General features: G+C 39.2%; 1 protein-coding gene across 24 annotated transcripts in view; it reads right to left on the reverse strand.

Annotated features, from left to right (window-relative positions):
* tmprss15 (transmembrane serine protease 15) overlaps positions 1-18,832 on the reverse strand; it is a 102,765-nt gene that overhangs the window by 11,031 nt on the left and 72,902 nt on the right. For 2 of the 24 annotated variants that reach the window (XM_052536305.1, XM_052536297.1), the window contains exons 4-18: positions 14,481-14,629; positions 14,312-14,353; positions 8,458-8,586; positions 8,251-8,359; positions 8,055-8,164; positions 7,844-7,981; positions 7,213-7,362; positions 5,187-5,292; positions 2,455-2,602; positions 2,229-2,370; positions 2,050-2,139; positions 1,816-1,941; positions 1,139-1,279; positions 946-1,056; positions 736-868 (exon numbers count right to left, since the gene is read on the reverse strand). The exons of 7 other annotated variants lie outside the window; for them this stretch is intronic. In XM_052536305.1, coding sequence (XP_052392265.1) covers positions 736-868; positions 946-1,056; positions 1,139-1,279; positions 1,816-1,941; positions 2,050-2,139; positions 2,229-2,370; positions 2,455-2,602; positions 5,187-5,292; positions 7,213-7,362; positions 7,844-7,981; positions 8,055-8,164; positions 8,251-8,359; positions 8,458-8,586; positions 14,312-14,353; positions 14,481-14,629 — 1,824 coding nt within the window. Of the gene's footprint in view, positions 1-735; positions 869-945; positions 1,057-1,138; positions 1,280-1,815; positions 1,942-2,049; positions 2,140-2,228; positions 2,371-2,454; positions 2,603-5,186; positions 5,293-7,212; positions 7,363-7,843; positions 7,982-8,054; positions 8,165-8,250; positions 8,360-8,457; positions 8,587-14,311; positions 14,354-14,480; positions 14,630-15,424; positions 15,493-16,797; positions 16,938-17,028; positions 17,433-18,832 lie in introns of all 24 variants that reach the window. 15 more of the 24 variants (XM_052536307.1, XM_052536296.1, XM_052536285.1 and 12 more) reach the window with 13 other exon arrangements.

An 18,832-nucleotide genomic window follows, 5' to 3' on the forward strand; every position in this document is an offset into this window, starting at 1 on the left:
TTGAGATGGGTTGAGGGTGGGTTTCTTAAGTAATGGAGTTATACGTGCCTGTCTAAATGCTGAGGGAAAAACACCAGTGTGGAGGGATGTGTTGATTATGTGAATGAGTGCAGGTACAACTGCAGGAGAAATGGCTTGAAGAAGATGAGATGGAATAGGATCAAGCAGACAAGTAGTATGATGATTAGAAAGGATTAGTTTTGGAGACTTCTTCCTCAGAGAGTGAAGAGAAGGATGTGAATGAGTTTATGTTTGATGGTGAGATGTGCTTGGCGGATTGTGGTATGGAAAACTGTGCACTGACATTTTTAATTTTAGTAATGAAAAATGTGACAAAGTCATCAGGAATTAGAGTTGATGCAGGAGGGGGAGGAGGAGAACACAGGAGCAAGGACATTTTTTTTTAAAAGCATGCAAGAGTTAGATGAATTGTTAACACGCATCTTATGTTTTGTTCATATGAATGTCAGCAGCTGCGCCAAATTTCACAGTTCTGCTCAGTTTGAGCCATTTAATAATAATAACTGAGCTATTTTTCCCAGTATGAAATCCATATTTTCACTTTGTTAGACTATATGACCCATAATAAATGCCTGATGCATCAAATATGATACTTAACAAAAACAAATACAAATCTTGATCAATAGGTTCAATATTTAATAATAATTTCACATGTCAGGCTTTGCAGTCATCTTATGTTAATTTTCCTGCTCTATTCAACAGTTAGGTGTTTACCTGTAGCCCAGGTATCGGCAGAAGAAGTGTGAGAGCTGAGAGCTCCAGTCTTGAGCACACACTGTATAAAGATGATTCTGGACCTGAAGTCTCAGTCGTTCATCTGCAGTGATGTTATCTTTGATTATATGCACTGAAAGACAGCAGAGCCTGTGGTCACAAGCATGAACGGCGTGATTGGATCTGTTATGGTTCATATTGTTGGCTCACCACAGTCAGCTTCATCAGAGCCATCAGCACAGTCTTCTGCTCCGTCACACACACCTGAGCTGGACACACACATTCCTGTGCCACACTGAAACTGACCGCTGGGACACGGATCTGCATAGTGACCACAGCTTTACGTCATTTCTTAAGCCAACTCTCCATGTGATTATGCTCATATAGTACACAGAAAATATACCTGGCTGCCCGAGGTTAAAGCCTGTGCTGAAGTTGGCGAGAAAGCCTTTGTTATTGCCTGACTCATCCGTGAAAAGCATGACTGTCATCTGAGAGCTTGTGGAAAACAGATCCGGGAAGGAACGATCCCCAGTTAAGACACCTTCGATGACCAAAACACACATCACTCAGGTACTGAATACTGGAATAGTATGTGTGTATTTCATTACAGAAGTCAGTGAAATATTACAATTGTTATTAAAATATCAGAATATCAAATTGTTTTTAAAGAAACTAATTATTTTATTCATCAAGGCTGCATTAAGTTGATCAAAATAATTGATAATGTTCTAAAAGATTTCCATTTCAAATAAATGTTTTTCATCTGTGAATCCTATAAATCAAATGCATCACAGTTTCCACAAAAATATTGTGCAGCACAACTGTTTTCAACATTTATAATAATCAGACATGTTTCTTGAGCAGTAAATCATCAAATTGGAAAAGCTTTCTGAAGATCATGTGACACTGAAGACTGGAGGAATGATGCTGAAAATACAGCTGCACATCACAGAAATACATTACACTTTAACAGAGAGAGAGAGAGAGAGTTTTTCTTAAAACACTTATCCCTCCATTATCTATGATATTAATGCATGCCTCAATAATTAAGACATTTGTAAATATATGCAACATTACCTATCAACTCTGAGTTGGGTGTCACTCCATCTCGGATTTCCAAAACATCATAAGCCATCTCTAAAGCAAAGTCTTGAAAATGCAGTTGGATATTCTGTCCTTCCTTAGCATGTAAAGTCCACATACCTAAACAAGATCATGACCAAAACGTATAAACTGAAACGATCTTCCATAAATTGATCTGCATTTTTACTGATCACGGCTGAAAGTGAATGTAATCTCTCAATGACTCACATGAAGCTTCGTGTCCATAGCCGTTGGGGTAGTTTGGAGAACTGAATGTTGAGTTGGATTCATACAGGTCAAAAGGTCCCCCACAGTCCTCTATGATAAATCATTTAAACTCGTTACATAAATGCAACTCCTTTAATAAACATGGCATATGAGTGACTGCAGCAGGTATAATGGCTCACGTGGTATGTAAGGAGGAGTGGTGGGAGTAGGGACTGGGGTCGGCTCTGGAGGGGCCACTCCACAAGAACCAGACACAATGCTGATGTCATCCAGGGCGATGTCGTTCTGAAATCCCGCCCTCTTCTGTGCTTCAAACACCACCTAAAGACAAACCCCACAGCCATCTGATTACTTTTTAATCTTCTTACATTATGAAGTTTAATCCTGGTTTGTTCATGAACTGACCACAGCCTCAGCATCTATGTTTAGCGTGGCTTGAGCGTAATTCCAGCTGTCACCATAGTTCCCTTCTTTCTGGAAGAGGTCGGTGATGGATGAGCCTTTCTGTGCCGTGACCGTCAGACGCCAAACCTCCACGCCAAACATATGATACCTCAAAGAGCACAGGGAAAATCTGAAAACACTTACAGCTATGCATGCTTTCAATAAAAGATTTTACTAATGGAATGTGAGCTGGATGTAATGTTCCCTTTCGAAAGGGAACTCCACTCTGCATCCTCTAGAGGGTGCTATGGGAACGCTCTCAGCATGACCGGTGTCTGAAGCATTAATGAAGTAACGACAATGAACTTGACATTGGCAGGCGGAAGCCTATGACTTAAGCAAATGAACGACTGAGGCTATAAAAGGGCACCTGTAGAACACATCATCCTCTTTTTTGTTTTAGAGACCTTGTGTACGAAGCACATATGTGTTTGATACACAAGAGAGAACGGTGCACTCACTGTTGCATTCGCAGAATTACTAGAGCAGAGGTCTGTACTCAAGCTTTTTGCCAGCGTTTGCATGAGCGTGTTTGAGCTTAATGTGATGCATTCGCCGCGGTTTCTGTTCTTGCCTGATTCTCGAGGGAATTAAGTGTTTGAACAGAGTGTGTACGGCTCTCGGATGTGAGATAGCCATGCTGCGAGATGTGATTGCATTGACAATGCCTGATTCTCTTTGAGAATTTAGCGCCTCTCACCTGTGTATCGGGTCTCGTGGCTGCCAAGGCAGTTGATCAGGCTGATCACTGGGATTGTAGGTGGGGCATGGAAGGAATCTGTCGGGGAATGCTTTTTCTTCCAGAATTAATTTTTGCCCACATTTTTTACACAATAGTTGTATAATAACTGTGTATAATGTGGGTTATCTACATTATTGGTAAAGGAGGATCCTGACTTGGATTTAAAAAAAAAAGTTTTTTGAGTTGTTAGGCTCTCGTTTGAGCCTCCTCTGAGCCTCCTCATCCTCTCAGCTGTTCTTGAGCCTGGTAGCTCCCCTCCCTTGAGAGTTGCTGTGCTGAGATCACAGTTCCTAGTGCTCTTTCAACTGAGCTCTGTGGCTGCTAGCTTGTTAGGCTCTTGTGTGCCTCCTTGAGGAGTGGCTCTTCAGGCAACTCGAGTACTTCCCGCATCTGAGGGCCTTCATTCCGATTACGACACTTAGGAGCATGGTTAGTACTCCTAGCATAGTTCTCTAGCTTCTGAGTCTTTGGCAGTGTACTCGGCTTCCTAGAGCTCCACTTAGACAGAACTATTAGTATATAGGCTCTATTGTGACACTCACTAATTGTGTCTAGCTTTAGTAGTCTGATCTCTTCGATTTAGAGTCGTTATGTTGAGACCTCCACTCTTAAGAGCTCTTCAAATAGGTTGGGTGTTGTTAGGCTTACTCTCGTTTAAGAGAGTTATCCTGCTGAAGCCTCTGCTCCTCATAGCTCCACTTAGACAGCAATATTGGTTTGTATGCTCCTTTTTGTGAGCCTCGCTAATTGTCTTTAGCGCTGAGTTTTGTCAGGCCTCCTCTCGTTCTAGAGAGTCGCTATGCTGAGACCTCCACCCTTAAGAGCTCCCCTGACAGGGTTGAGCATTGTTTGGTTTCCTCTCGTTTTAGAGAGTCATCCTGCTGAAGCTTCTGCTCTTCAGAGCTACGTCATGGACAGTGATATGAGTTTGTTGTCTCTTTCTTTGAGCCTCACTAGCAGCCTCTGGTGCTGAGTGGAGCCAGGTCTCCTCTCAGTTAGAGAGTCGTTATGCTGAGACCTCCACTCTTAAGAGCTCACCGACCAGGGTTAAGCAGGTAGGTTTCCTCTCATTTTAGAGAGTCATTCTGCTGAAGCCTCCACTCCCCATAGCTCAGATTAGGTAGTAATGTGAGTAGTAGGCTCTTTTATTTGAGCCTCACCTGCCTCTGGCGTTGAGTGTAGCTAGGTCTCCTCTCGGTTTAGAGTCGTTATGCTGAGACCTCCACTCTTAGAGCTCCAGACTCTGGCGGGTGAGTTAGTCTATGATGATTGGAGCTTGAGCCTGTCGTAGAGCCTAGCACTTTCGCTAGTAGGGATGCTGTTCCTCAAGTCCTGACTTGGGGAAACAGTTACTTAAGTATGTATCCCTTGGTTGAACAGCGTTGGTATACCGTTACCATAGCACCCTCTAGAGGACACAGCATGGAGTTCTTTTTCAAAAGGGAATGTCTCAGGACAAAAAAAGAGGATGATGTGTTCTACAGGTCCCCTTTTATAGCAGCAGTCGCTCATTTGCTTATGTCATAGGCTTCTGCCTGCCAATGTCAAGTTCATTGTCATTATTTCATTCATGCTTCAGACACCAGTCACGCTGACAACGTTCCCATAGCACCCTTTAAAGGACACAGCGTCTCGTTCCCTAATCTCAGGGAACCATGGTTACATGTGTAACCTGAGACATTTCAGAAAACTGCATGATATTTACAATTAAATATTTTTTATTTTATTTTGCATTAATTTATATTAAATAAGCTGAACTTTAGTCTTGTGGGTCAGAAAAGCACGCTTTCTCCAATTTACTCATTTATATTATATTCAAGTATATTTTAGAATGGACACTTGATTAATTCTAACATTATATCATCTGAATTCACCTTTATGAGTTATTTTCATAGAATGTGCACAAACAAGCTAAATATTTCCAAATGTCACCCTGGGGAGAAAAACTAACCAGAACTGCAGACACATTGATTCATTCGTTGGAGTCAGAGGAAGGCTGAAGATACGGAACCTTTTCTCCCAACTTCCAGGGGTCCGAGGGGTCACAATATAGGTCCCTGTGAGATAAAAATCTATGCTTGTTACAGTACATCTGTTATACAAATAAGAACAATAAGAAATCCAAGTATCCTAAATATTAGGGCCGGGACTTTAACACGTTAATTGAGATTAATTAATTACACAAAAAATATCGCGTTAACTAAGATTAATTAATTACAGAAAAAAATTCCCGCATTTTTAATAACTTATTTTTGCACCGCGGAACGTTTCTCACTGGATGAGTTTCGGCAGACCGATTATACTGGAGCACCAACTAGCGTTCGCATATCACCGCAGCACATTGAGCCTTAAGTATCACCTCAACGCAAAACATATAGCAGCTAGCGTGGACTTTACACTTTATGTTGAACTATGTATTATTTTGTTGGTGCAATTGGCAGTTAATGTTGAACTCTTTATTGTTTTGGCCAAGGTTATTGAGAGTTGGACTTAGTATGTTATGGCCTCTGAAGCAACAGAGAAATGACTAATAGTCTATTAGAGAAATGTCTAATAGTCAGTGTTTCCAATGTTTTGAATGTAGTTGACAGTATTGTGTTTTACTTAAAAAACACTTTACAGAAGGTTCCAGCACCTATAAGCTTCCTGAATTTCTGAAATGTACTATTTCTAAATTGTTTCTAAATATGCTATTGCTACACTTCATGGCAAAAATTGCACTGGTCTGCTAGACTTGGTTGAACAAAAATAAACAATATTTTGTTGCTTAAGCTTATGTATTCAGTCATTATTCAGTGGTATACTATAAATCCATGTGAAAAAAATTACTTCTCACTGTTCTCAGGTCAAATATTTATATACAATACAAATGCGATTAATTTCGATTAATTAATTACAAAGCCTCTAATTAATTAGATTCATTTTTTTAATCGAGTCCCGGCCCTAATAAATATACAAAATTAAACTTTTTTTTTTTTTTTTTTTTTTAATTGCTGAAAAATCATTCATTAGTGATATGAATTCAATAGTGTATCTAAGTGCCAATGGCATATATAAAGTTTGGTTTCAATATGTGGAAGTGTTGCAGAGATATAGATGGAGTTTGACATCATGCCAGCAAATTCATTAATGCGGTAAATTAAAATTGTTTTATCTATCAACACAAAATCAATAACATGAGGCTTTTTAAAATGTATTTTGTTATAATGTTTTGAGTACCTTCAGGGCATGATGTTGGACACACATACTGAGTTACATAACAATATGCCAATGCATTCATTATATTATAGCATTTTACAACAAAATAAAAAATGACCAACTTTGTGAAATATAGGTATCATTTAACTTGATAATCTAAAGAGGCCAGTCTTGTGATTTTTGGCCAAACTGTTCAGAAGTTATACGAAATAATAGCTATTCTCCTATCTCCTGACCACTAGGTGGCGAAAAGTAGGTCTAGGTAGGTCGAAACTGTGCAGGTAGCCTCAGGTAATGGTTATGATAGCACACGCCAAGTTTGGTTTGAATACGTTAAATCGCTGCGAGATATAGCCTCGCGTCCATTTTTGTGTGGTCTTCGTCAAATTCATACGTGTTATTCAAGAATGCTTCGACTAATCAACATGAATTTCATTATTGTTTGCCAGGATTTTCTGAAGATGATCTGAGCCAATTGTCATTCAAATTGGAGCAATAGTATAAAAGAAAAGTTCTAAATGGCGGGATAATTTTCTGGATGGAACATTACATCATAAGCAGCAATTTGAAATTTAACTGTTGGTTGCGCAAGACGATTTGAGTTAGAGATTTCAAATTTGCTGTGGTTAATGATGAGACTGTCCTCTATCCGAGTGCCAAAATTTCACAACTTTCCCACAGGCCCATCTATGAGCGACCATAGACTGAAGAGCAACAGCTGAGGAGGAGGAAGTTCAGTCTTTTATTATTTAGAGTATAGCTGCTGTATTTGATGGCACCTGATTCGTTGCCGATCGTGTGGTCGAAGCTTGGGCCGGTGTCGGGTGGGAGAACAGCGCCTTGTGCTCGTAACCAGTCACCATCATCATAAATCTCTTGCTTCCAGAGACAGAAGTTCTCTTCAAAGGAGCAGTTTATCTTCTCTTCATCTACCAAAGACAATAGAATTCAATCAAAACCTGACATTTCAGTAATAAATCACAATATGATTAAAAAAAAGTAGGTTGGCATTTTGGGGGAGTTTTTGGTTAAATGAAGTGTGTTAAATAAAAGCTAATTTTATACTACAACATCAAACACATCATTAATACTCCTGTGTGACTTTGTAAAAGTGCTAACATGTGTATAAATGGGACTACAGAGGTTTTTGGAGACATTAAAGGTTGTCACTTTCACAGCCTTGCTATGTCTCTAACTGTGCAAACTATTCTAGTCATAGTCATGCGCATTTGTGAAGATGATCTAGGTAAGCAAAACACAAGAGCTGTTGTTTTTCACAGAGCTTATTTTCTGTGATAAGACCTCCAAGTTGGCCTACAAAAGTCAATGTAGAACATTCCATAAATGCTGAAATAAGATTCATTCATTGGCAGTATCGAAATTTTGGGGTTGGTTGAAACCAGAACCCACTGGATAGGTGACTGAAGTCCTCTGCTGTGTAAGAAGCGTTGAATCCTTGAAGGCTGTTGCTGTAGTCTGCATTAAATTCAATGGTGGCTTCATGAGACAGGAGCCATGCTTCTCCAGGTGATGTGCCCGAGAGAGAGTCTGAAAGAGACGTTTACATTTACTTCAGAAGTCTGTAACCTTCCCGTAATTCTGTTTTATGGTTGAATCTCACATGTCAGTGTTTTCATGGGGCCGGTGCCCTCATACAGCTCCAGAACATCGATGCCGTGCTCCGTGTGAAAAGTGTGAAAGACTATTTTAATGGCCAAGCCCTCAGTCACTCTGTGGGTGAAAAGAAAGTCTGTGTGAGTTAGTGAAATAGGAATGTGTGTCTAGATGCGTGTGATTTTATCATATAATCATATTACCGTATAATCCAGCGGCAGGCTGTGGGACTGTCATAGGCCTCGGGAAAGTTCTTAGAGTGGAAGGATCCGGTCGGACCGAGCAGGAGAAACTGACCATCACACTCTGTTGCTATACAGCATGAAAGACACATAAAATAATGTCTTTATCTGTCGCAATAAATGCATCTTAAAAACACTGATATATTAAAAAAGGTCCTAAGTACACACCACAGACGGTCTGACTCTCATCAGTGCCGTCAGCACAGTCTTGTGCTCCATCACAGAGGTCCGACTGCGAAAAACACGCTGATCCATCAGAACATGCCGTCTGTCCATCTGGACATCTGATTGGAGTGACTGACAGCAGGTGCACAAATATTACCAACAACTACACAGATGTTCACTTTTTAAACAAATTTCTCATTTTTACAAACATTTAAACACATATATAATATACACTAGCATTTCAAAAGTTTGGGGCCAGTGAGAAGTCTTCTTTTCTCTGGTCATAAATATATTAAAAACAGTAATACTGTTGGATTTTTATGTAACTTTAAACAGCTGTTTTCTGTGTTAATCTCTATTAAAGTGTAATTTATTTCTGTGATGAACAGCTGAAACTGTGTGTACAGTCTACTGTCCATGTCCAGAAAGGTAAGAAAAACATCATCAAAGTAGTCCACGTGACATCAGAGGGTCAGTTAGAATTTGTTGAAACATCGAAAATAAATTTTGCTCCAAAATTTGCAAAAACTATTACTTTATTCAGCACTGTCTTCTCTTCCGTGTCTGTTGTGGGACAGTTCAAAACAAAGCAGTTTGTCATACCCGGTTTGTGAACGAATCACTCGTGTAACCGAATCTTCTTGAACCAGTCCACCAAATCGAACTTAATCGTTTTAAACGGTTTGCGTCTCCAATACACATTAATCCACAAATGACTTAAGCTGTTTTTAATATGGCTGACACTCCCTCTGAGTTCAAACAAACCAATATCCCGGAGTAATTAATTTACTCAAACAGTACACTGACTGAACTGCTGTGAAGAGAGAACTGAAGATGAACAACGAGCCGAGCCGCCAGATAACAGACAAACAATTGACTCGTTCTCGAGTCAAGATCCGGTTGCATCGGTTTTTGGATCACCAGTAGTGATGGGAATTTCGGTTCTTTCGGAGAGTCGATTCAATAAACAGATTGAAGAAAATGGTTCACCGGTTCTTTTGCGCTCGACGTCATGATGTCATTGGCAGGGCCGCATTAAAACTATAAGGGGCCCCTGGGCTTTATCTCTTGAGGAGCCCTTCCAGGGCTCGACAATAAGGACTGCCTGATTACCCGAGGCTAGTGTGAATGACGGTCTGGACAGTAGACAGAATGGTCACTTGCCCAATCAGGCCAGTGCTGTTGGGTGTGCATTATATGTAGTCTATGATATCGTAATTGTTGATTTAACGATCTGATATTATCGAGTATGCATCTCACTTTACAAAAAAACTAACAAAAACACACCCATTCTGTGCACGCATGCACTACGTGATGTAGTCTAGTAGGTTAGATTTGTGCACGTGATTTAGTCTTAATGCCTCAGAATTCAAATATGCCCCTGTATATATTACATATTTATATAATTTAATATCTATATTAACCAATATTACACAAAGAGTGCAGTTTTTCTCCAAATATTAGCATGATTACAAAGGTGATGATTTTATTCATGATTAAACCCTGTAAAGGCCATCACTGCTCTTAGGCCTCAATTACCATTCAAATGGCTTCCATCATGCCCATGTGCTCAAAGAGGAAGTGAGGTGACATATTTAAAGGAAGCGGAGTGACATATATAACAGTCAGTATCACCCTCTACTGGCTCAGTTCCTTCAGAACAGCCGCCCCCAAATTTGTCCCACAAATTTGCAATAACGTTAAACTAAGCATTACTGTTAGGGACAGCAGGGAGGCATATCAGCCGACTAACTGGTCGAAGATACGTCCTGTCTTTCACTCTCACTTCTGCCGTACGTATTCTTCCATCTTTACCAGGAATCATCTTTATAAAATGACCTACAGGCCAAAGTGCTCTAGGCAACTGGTGGTCCACCACTAGGACAACAGCCTTTAACTGGAGTGCATCAGTGTCAGTTTGCCATTTTACCCTGGTTTGCAAACTGGGTTGATAATTTCTTATGAACTGTGACCAAAACCTATCAGCAAGGATTTGACAGGACCTCCATCTTCGTCGGCTGAGTAATTCACACTCATGATACATGACCTGCGGAAGTGAAGGGTCTCGCCGCCCCATTAGAAGAAGGTTTGGGGTGATAGGATCCGGATCGGCCACGTCAGTGGACACATAACCCAAAGGTTTAGAATTTAAAATCCCCTCAATCTCAACAAGGACGGTGGTCAAAACTTTGTGCGTTACAGTCTGTGAATTCAAGGTAACATTTAGAGCAGTTTTAATGGACCGAATCTCCCTCTCCCAAGAGCCTCCAAAGTGTGGTGCATGAGGTGGATTAAAGAAAAATTTGATCTGATACTCAGCTAATTTGACTCTCAGGTCTGGGTGCAGGGCGTTGAATGCATCTTTAAGTTCTCGTTCTCCTCCTTTAAAATTTGTCCCTTGATCAGAGAACAATTCAGCAGGCTTTCCCCTTCGGGAGATAAAACGTCTTAAAGACATCAGAAAAGAATCAACATCGAGGCTGGTTAGAACTTCAATGTGTACAGCTCTTGTGGTTAGACACTTAAACAATATTCCCCATCTTTTCTCGTTTCTTCTGACCAATTTGACAATAAGTGGCCCAAAACAATCCATCCCTGTAGAGAAGAAGGGTCGTTGATATAAACGTAAACGTGCTGGAGGTAAATCTGCCATTCGTGGAGGTATTGGTTGAGCTCTCCATTTCTGACACTCTGTACAGTTACGTTGTTCTTTTCTCACAGCCTCTCTTCCTCTGAGAATCCAGAATTTCCTCCTCAACTCTGCAAACAAACGTTCTGCACCAGGTTGTTTTAAGTTACTGTCATATTTTTGAATAAGCAGCTTGGTAACTGGATGTTTTGAATCCAGAACTATTGGATGAAGTGTCTCTATTTCCAACTGATTGCAATTGCACTCCTCCCACTCGAATTACTTGCATTACCGTATCAAATTCTGGGGCTAATGTTTCCAAACGACTTGATGATGACAGAGATTTTCCATTGCTAAGACTTTGAATCTCTTCAGGGAAACTGTCTCCTTGTGCAGATCTTAAAATCATTAATTCCGCCTGGCAGAAGGACTTTGATTCTCTATGGAGGCCACCCCATGAAGGGATTTTGCGGTAGCATAAACTAGATCCTCCACAGCAAAAACACTGATCACTATAATGGTGACACACAAATTGTGATTTTCTCGTTTGGTGAGTCTGCTTGTTAACATCAGGTGTCTTCAATAATGGTCAATCATAACTAAATTAACTTCTTAATTATCTCATTAACTTCAACTCTGCTTCAGTGTTACTTTTAACTCTGCTTCAGTGTTTATATGAGTCCACACTCAGAGTGTTAAATTAACACTGGGGATTTTGCTGTGTTGAAGCTGAAGGCTCTGGAGTTGAATAGCATGAGATTGCATTTAGATTCAGACAAGTGACTGGTTTGCGCAGTTCTTCTGTATCATCATTTTTCAAAGCTGAAGGATTTCTTGGCCAGTATTCTGGCAACAAATGTAAGAAAGGGGGACCTTTGAACCACCTACTGTCTTCTCTAAGATCCTGTAGGGTCCGTCCTCTTGTAATATCATCTGCTGGATTATTCAATGAATCTACATAATGCCAATCTCAGGAGTCAGTCAGTTCTTGAATTTCTGCAATTCCAACAAATACCTTGAGATGACATGAATCAGACTGAATCCAAGTCAACACAGTTGGAGAGTCTGTCCATAAATGAATTCCAGATATCTTGATAGTAAGCTCTCCTTTTAACAGGTGGGCAAGTTGGGCTCCTGTCAGTGCTGCACATAATTCCAATCTTGGCATTGATAGCTGCTTTTTTGGGGCAACTCGTGAGCGTGCGGTTAAGAATGCTACCTCTACCCGTTTTAATGGATCTTCTGTTCGCAAGTATCCCACACATCCATAGGCACGTTCTGAAGTGTCACAAAATATGTGAATTTCTTGCACACAATCAGTTTGGTCCATTTCAGCACTCACGTAACACCGGGGAAGTCGGATCTCATTCAAGTGTTGGAGCTCCCTTTCCCATATCTTCCAAGCCTCTAAGAGGTCACCAGGGAGTAGAGTAGAGTTCTCGCTTTTTGTTCCACAACTGCTGCACAATTATTTTGCCCTTGTAGAAAAAGGATTGATGTATCCAAGAGGGTCATAAACTGGCGATCATTCTGTAAATATTTCTCATAGTGATGGGGGATGATTTTAATGTGTAAGACTTATATATCAAAGTGTCTGATTGACACAGCCACCGAAGCCCTTAAGCTGGTTCTTGAGGATCCATATCACTCTGATTAAGCCAGTGTTCACCACTCTGAGATAATACTTCCTTCGGCAGATGATGAATGATACCTGCAACATTACTAGCCCACTGTCTTAGCTCAAAACCTCCTTCAGCAAGTAGCTTCTTTATTTTGTCCACAAGAGCTCAGGCTATCTCAATTGAAGGAAAGCTCTGTAACCAATTGTCAACATAGAAGTGCTGCTGGACAGCTTTGCATACATTTTCCGACTGCCCTTGTTCAATGACATGCTGCTGCAGTGCATAAGTACCACAACATGGTGAACAAGTTGTGCCAAAGGGAAGTAATTGCCACTCATATACACTGGGTTGGGTTTCCCTCCAATATAATACATATATGTTTTTTTTTCTCAACTGTTTACTTTAACTTAAGGCATAACCGACAGTTTTTCCAACATATTATCCAAGACGGGTATTTTAACTTTTGAAAAAAAATTTAATGTATATGTCGGTACAAGAGCAAGAACAGATAATTCCGGCGTTCAAGTGTTTTGAAATGCCTCTCTCTGCGTGAGCCTGAACAGCAGAACACCGCAGTGCTGTATTGGGCTCTTACACATCCTTTTCTGTTTGTTTAAACTGCGATTTATTCATTCAGGTGCAGGAGAACTTTAAAGGAGAACTTCTTAAAGGAGAGCTCGGTTCAGTGTTGCTGTCTGTGAGACGCGGCTCTCTCTCTCATGCGCACCGAGCACAGCACGCGAGTAACCAGCAACTCTATTAGGCTTTTCCGTGTCTTGTGTTTTAACGCTTCAAAGTATTTTGAATGGTTAAATTGGAAGGTGGCAAGGCTTAATAGCACGTGAAAATTATACACTTTCGTGACGACACCAGCAACGTTCTGTCAACTGTCTTGAGTGTCTTTTTTTAGCCAGACGGTTGTGGGCTCTCAGTCCCTCGGGCTTCAATAGAGGGACTGAGAGCTCTCGGACTAAATCTAAAATATCTTAAACTGTGTTCTGAAGATGAACAGAGGGCTTACGGGTTTGGAACGACATGAGGGTAAATTATTAATGACATAATTTTCCTTTTTGAGTGAACTATCCTTTTAATGCAACCTTGCTAAATAAAAGATCTTATTTACTAAAATAAAATTTAATAAAATAAAATTTATTACGGACTCCAACATTTTGAGCAACATTTTATTTTAAACAACTTTATGCTAACTTTAAGCATGTAGCATTAATAAACTAATATTAATTAAAAAATTGCAAGATTTGACATTTTAATGTAACTGTCATACTGCAGGACAAAAAAAAAGTGATTAAATTTATTGATTTTTAAAGATGCACACATTCACATTCCTATAAATCTATTTTAACCAAAAATCTTGAGCCTGAGTTTATGTTGACTGTAATCACATTTTTTATTATTTCTTTTTATTATATAGCTTTTCATCCATATGACATCCATCCCACAGTTAACATTATCATAATGAACCTCTTTATATCTTTCAAAATTAACAAAACAACAATAAAAAGCACACTTTGCCCCTGACATGACGTCTGTCCCAGTCAGATTTAGCGAGTCATAATGAGTGAGCAATTAAAGATAAAACACATCCCACCTGCTTCTGCTGTGGACGGTCTCTGGGTTGTAGTTGGTTTATCTGCGGGAATAAATTACTTATTATATAATCTACTGAATTGTTGCACACAGTGTTGATGGAGTAGAAACTAAGAATTAAGTCTATTAAATGAATTAAATCAATTAGGTCTTTTGATTGATGATATGACCTGAGATCTGCACACTGTCGAGGTCAATCAGCAGTCCATCATCAGCTCCGTCAGCCTGCTGTAAACCATCCACGAGCTGCTCCTGAACCGTCTGCAGATCCGGAGCGCCTCGGAAGACCAGATCGAAGAAAACAACCACGCTGCCTTCACTGCCACCAGAGACAAACCTCAGCACTCAAACAATCACACACTTCTACCTGCATTCATCTCCGGTGATTCTGATGATCCAAACTGAATTCTAAGCATAACCCTTACTGTACATAACCTTACCTCTTAAGTGTCAATTTATTGAAATTGAGATTTATCCATTATCTGAAAGATAAATAAATAATCTTTCCATTGATGTATGGTTTATTAGGAGGACAATATTTGGCCGAAAACAACTATTTGAAAATCTGGAATCTGACGGAGAAAAAAAATCTAAATATTAAGGAAATAACCATTAAAGTTGTTCAAATGAAGTTCTTAGCAAAGCATATTACTAATCAAAAATTAAGTTTTGATATATTCACTGTAGGAAATTTACAAAAATCTTCATGGAACATGATCTTTACCTAATATCCTAATGATTTATGGCATTAAAAAAAATTGATAATTTTGACCCATATAATGTATTTTTGGCTATTGCTAATATAATACAATAATAAACCTGTGCTTCTTATGACTGCTTTTATGCTGCAGGGTCACATGTGTGTGCATTAAACTACAACAAAATCCCTCTTAAGTAAATGTGTTGTTTTAAAAAACAATAATTAAAATAAAAATTCTCATTAAGATTATGTATTTCACAATCTCACTGCTGTCAGTTCTTTAAAATATTGATCTTTTTTTCAATATTCACCTTTACTTCAGTTCAAACCCCATCTCTACAACCTAAATACATGCACATAAATATTATTGATTTGAGCTTTATAGCATAAGGGCTTTAATACATAAAGTCTTACCTGAATTCAATGACGTTAGAGCTTCTGAACTGCTCTTTAAGGGACGTTCGACTGTAAGCGTCATCGATCTGCAGAGAAACACTAAAAACTGCTTCATCCTCGCACTAAAATACTGATCAAATCAGTCAGTCAGGAACTCACAGAATGTCATTTATACAGTCACAGTTTAAAAAAGTTATGCAAGCATTAATATAATTCAGTCTCATGAAATATTCTAAAGGATTTTTTTTTTTTACATCAGTGATGACTTTTCTTTGTCTCATTAACTTTATAAAGCACTTTCTATTGTGTTACTGTAAAAGAATTTGTGTGATTTTCCAGTCGAATCAATCTTAAAGGCAGTAAAATGTCATGTTCCAGAAGCAGTGTTGGGGTTAAAAGGTAATACATTACAATATTGCATTGCTCCCTAAAACTAATTACAGTATTTTGTTACTTTTTATTAAAAATAATGTTACGTTTCTTTTGCGTTCTTTCACATTACTTTTGAAATATGAGCTGGGCTTGACTGTTTTTAATACAAGAAGTTCTATTTTTAGCAAATATAAGCCCTTTCACACCAAAAAGTGTAATGAATAAACCTTAGGCTGAAGGAAGAGTTCACATCTCTAAACATAGGAGAAGAAGGTGTGAAAAAAGAATACTCTTCAGCAATATAAAAAACAGTGAAGCACAATTGTGAGTTTATCTAAAGTCATTTTTGCTTATTGGTATGGTTGAACTGGATCATCAAAGGTCAGCAGCAAAGACATTAATTCATAAAATGAAATTAGATACATTTGTGTTATTTTTGCATTTCACTGTTTTAATTCATTTTGATGAATACTAAATCAGATTTTTTTACAAGTGGCATGAATTAATGCACATTCACATTTAGTCTAGCTTTACATCATGTTCAAACAGCACAGACAATGCCTCTGTACTTCAGATTTCTCCCAATATGGGGACAGGAGATTTGTCAGTCAATAAATGGGAAAACAAAGTGACTGGCATGACCTTTTTGAAAAAGTAACTCAGATATTTTCTTGTAAATTAAAAAAAAGTAATGCGTTACTTTACTAATTACTTGAAAAATGTAATCTGATTACATAGTTACTTTTAGTGCGTTACCCCCAACAGTGTCCACAAGTTTAAATCAATTTATAAAAGAAAATTTCATAGAAAAAGGTTTTAGTAATCATGTCACAATGTAAACCATTTTTGGTATACAAATGTATACAAAAAAATATTAATAAAATATACGTTTTTTTTATTTATTTCGAGGTAAAATATGACCCAGACATGTCACTGTACAGAGAGCTGATGAGGCTGAAATTAAGCCCAGTAAATGATGACAGGATTTCTACATTTATTTCTGAAAGTAGCTGACATACCTTCTGCTCGGTGTCATATGCCAGAGCTTTGAACTTCGCGCTGTTTTTGTTCAGCAGCTCCTCCGTGAAGATGCTTCCGTTAGAGATGACGAGCCTCCCGGTGAACTCGGAGCCGCTCTCATCTCCTTCACCAGCCGCAGCTGAAACCATCAGTCACCACACAGAGCATCACTACAGAGCAGCAGGAGCTTTCAGCAGAAATCATTACAGATGAAGGGAAGGGTCTCAGACCTCTGTTGTCCAGAGCGAGCCATGTGACCACACTGAGTCCCACACAGACCCCGAAGAGAAGAACCAGCAGTGCAGTGAGCAGCAGCTCCGTGGACGACAAATCACACACTCTTCTGGCCATCTCAGACACTTACTGAAGACTCACACAGCTTCCAACATGCTTTTGTCCTTGCTATACAACCTAGCAATAAATTTTTATTGAATGGCAACTAATATTGATTAGAACAAAGTACCATTTTATCAGCATCTTAAGAAAGTATTCGGGAGTAACACAAGAGGAAGCAAAAAAAATACAATGTTCAAGTGCTTGGGCTGTAAATATCATTTTTATAACTGTCAAATCATTCCTCTAGATATCCAAATGCATTCCAGAATGAAGAATCACCATGTCCTTTGAAAACTACCTGTTCTCCCATATTAACCTTTAAGAAGTATTCCTCTTTGACAAATACTTCTTAAAGGAGAAATGGAGAAGAAAGCATTTTAAAAAATACAGTAAAAATGTGTTTTTGTCCTTTTTTTTTTGCACAATTCGTATCTCTCTGTTTGTTTTGTTTCTGGCGTCAGCACATGGTCTTGTTAATTGTTTTCTCCTTCGCCCCTCCTTCTTATTTCCTCTTTACCACACCCTCTTGTTAGCCTTGTTTGTCTAATTGTGCTCACCTGTTCCTCATGTGTGTTCCTCCCTATTTATAGTGCCCCTTACCCATTTTTGTTTGCTGGTTCGTGGTCATTTTCACCCCCTGTCTTGGCGCCAGACAGGAGTAACCCTGTCAAAAGTTTAAGAAAAAAAAATCCCAGATAGCATAAATACCACCAGTTACATGTATATACTCAAATTCAGAGAAATTAATTACAAATGTCATAGGATTCCATTTAGACAACTGTATTTCTCACAAGAACAGAAAAAAACATTTAACCAGAGGAACCTGGTTAAATGTGGGTGTGGAAAGTGCAGAGATGAATTGTGTGAGTGTTTTGGGATAAGACCAGCCACGTATCCAATAAGCCACGACCTTCAGTAATTGGTGAACTTGTATTGGTGGTAAATGAAAACAACCAAGATCCAGAAGGTCGTTAACAGCTCGCTCGGGAATTTTTAAACGCTCTGCGCTGAAGACATTGCCATGGAGAGCGGTCCACTCTCTAGCATCCACTCCGGCAAAGACAGCGTTCTCCCGCAGAGGATTACATCACTGCCACACAGGCAAGTGTAGACACCTTCTTTCTCCCTTAATAGTTTCTGATCCGTCCAACTACCAGCCAGCAGTTCATTTATTGAGTATTTTCAAATGGCGTTCGGCTTCCATTGAGGCTTTCCGGTTCTCATCTCCAAAGCGCACTAACAACAACACTCCACGTTTCCTTCAACACCTACTCCCCTCTTCCTTCAGTTTAAAATTTTTCCTTTTATTAGATTACCTCATTTCCTTTTTCCTCATTTGGTAAACGAAAATGGGCGGAGACAACATTGATTAAATGTTTAAATCTTGGAATGTTTTTAGCTCGCCACACTCCTCCCCCTTGGAAATAAACAACCCCAGGTTGTTAAAAGAGTAGCATTGTCAGAACCCAATGAACTCTTCATATTTGTCCGGGGATTCGTGGAAAATTTCCAAGAGATTCATTTTTTCCAGATGGTTTAACTTAATAATAATAATAATAATAATTATTTACATTTATATAGCGCTTTTCTAGACACTCAAAGCGCTTTACATAGTCAGGGGGTAACTCCTCGTCCACCACCAGTGTGCAGCATCCACCTGGATGATGCGACGGCAGCCATAGTGCGCCAGAACGCCCA

Source organism: Carassius gibelio, chromosome A21 (assembly GCF_023724105.1).
Source record: "Carassius gibelio isolate Cgi1373 ecotype wild population from Czech Republic chromosome A21, carGib1.2-hapl.c, whole genome shotgun sequence".
Taxonomy (NCBI): domain Eukaryota; kingdom Metazoa; phylum Chordata; class Actinopteri; order Cypriniformes; family Cyprinidae; genus Carassius; species Carassius gibelio.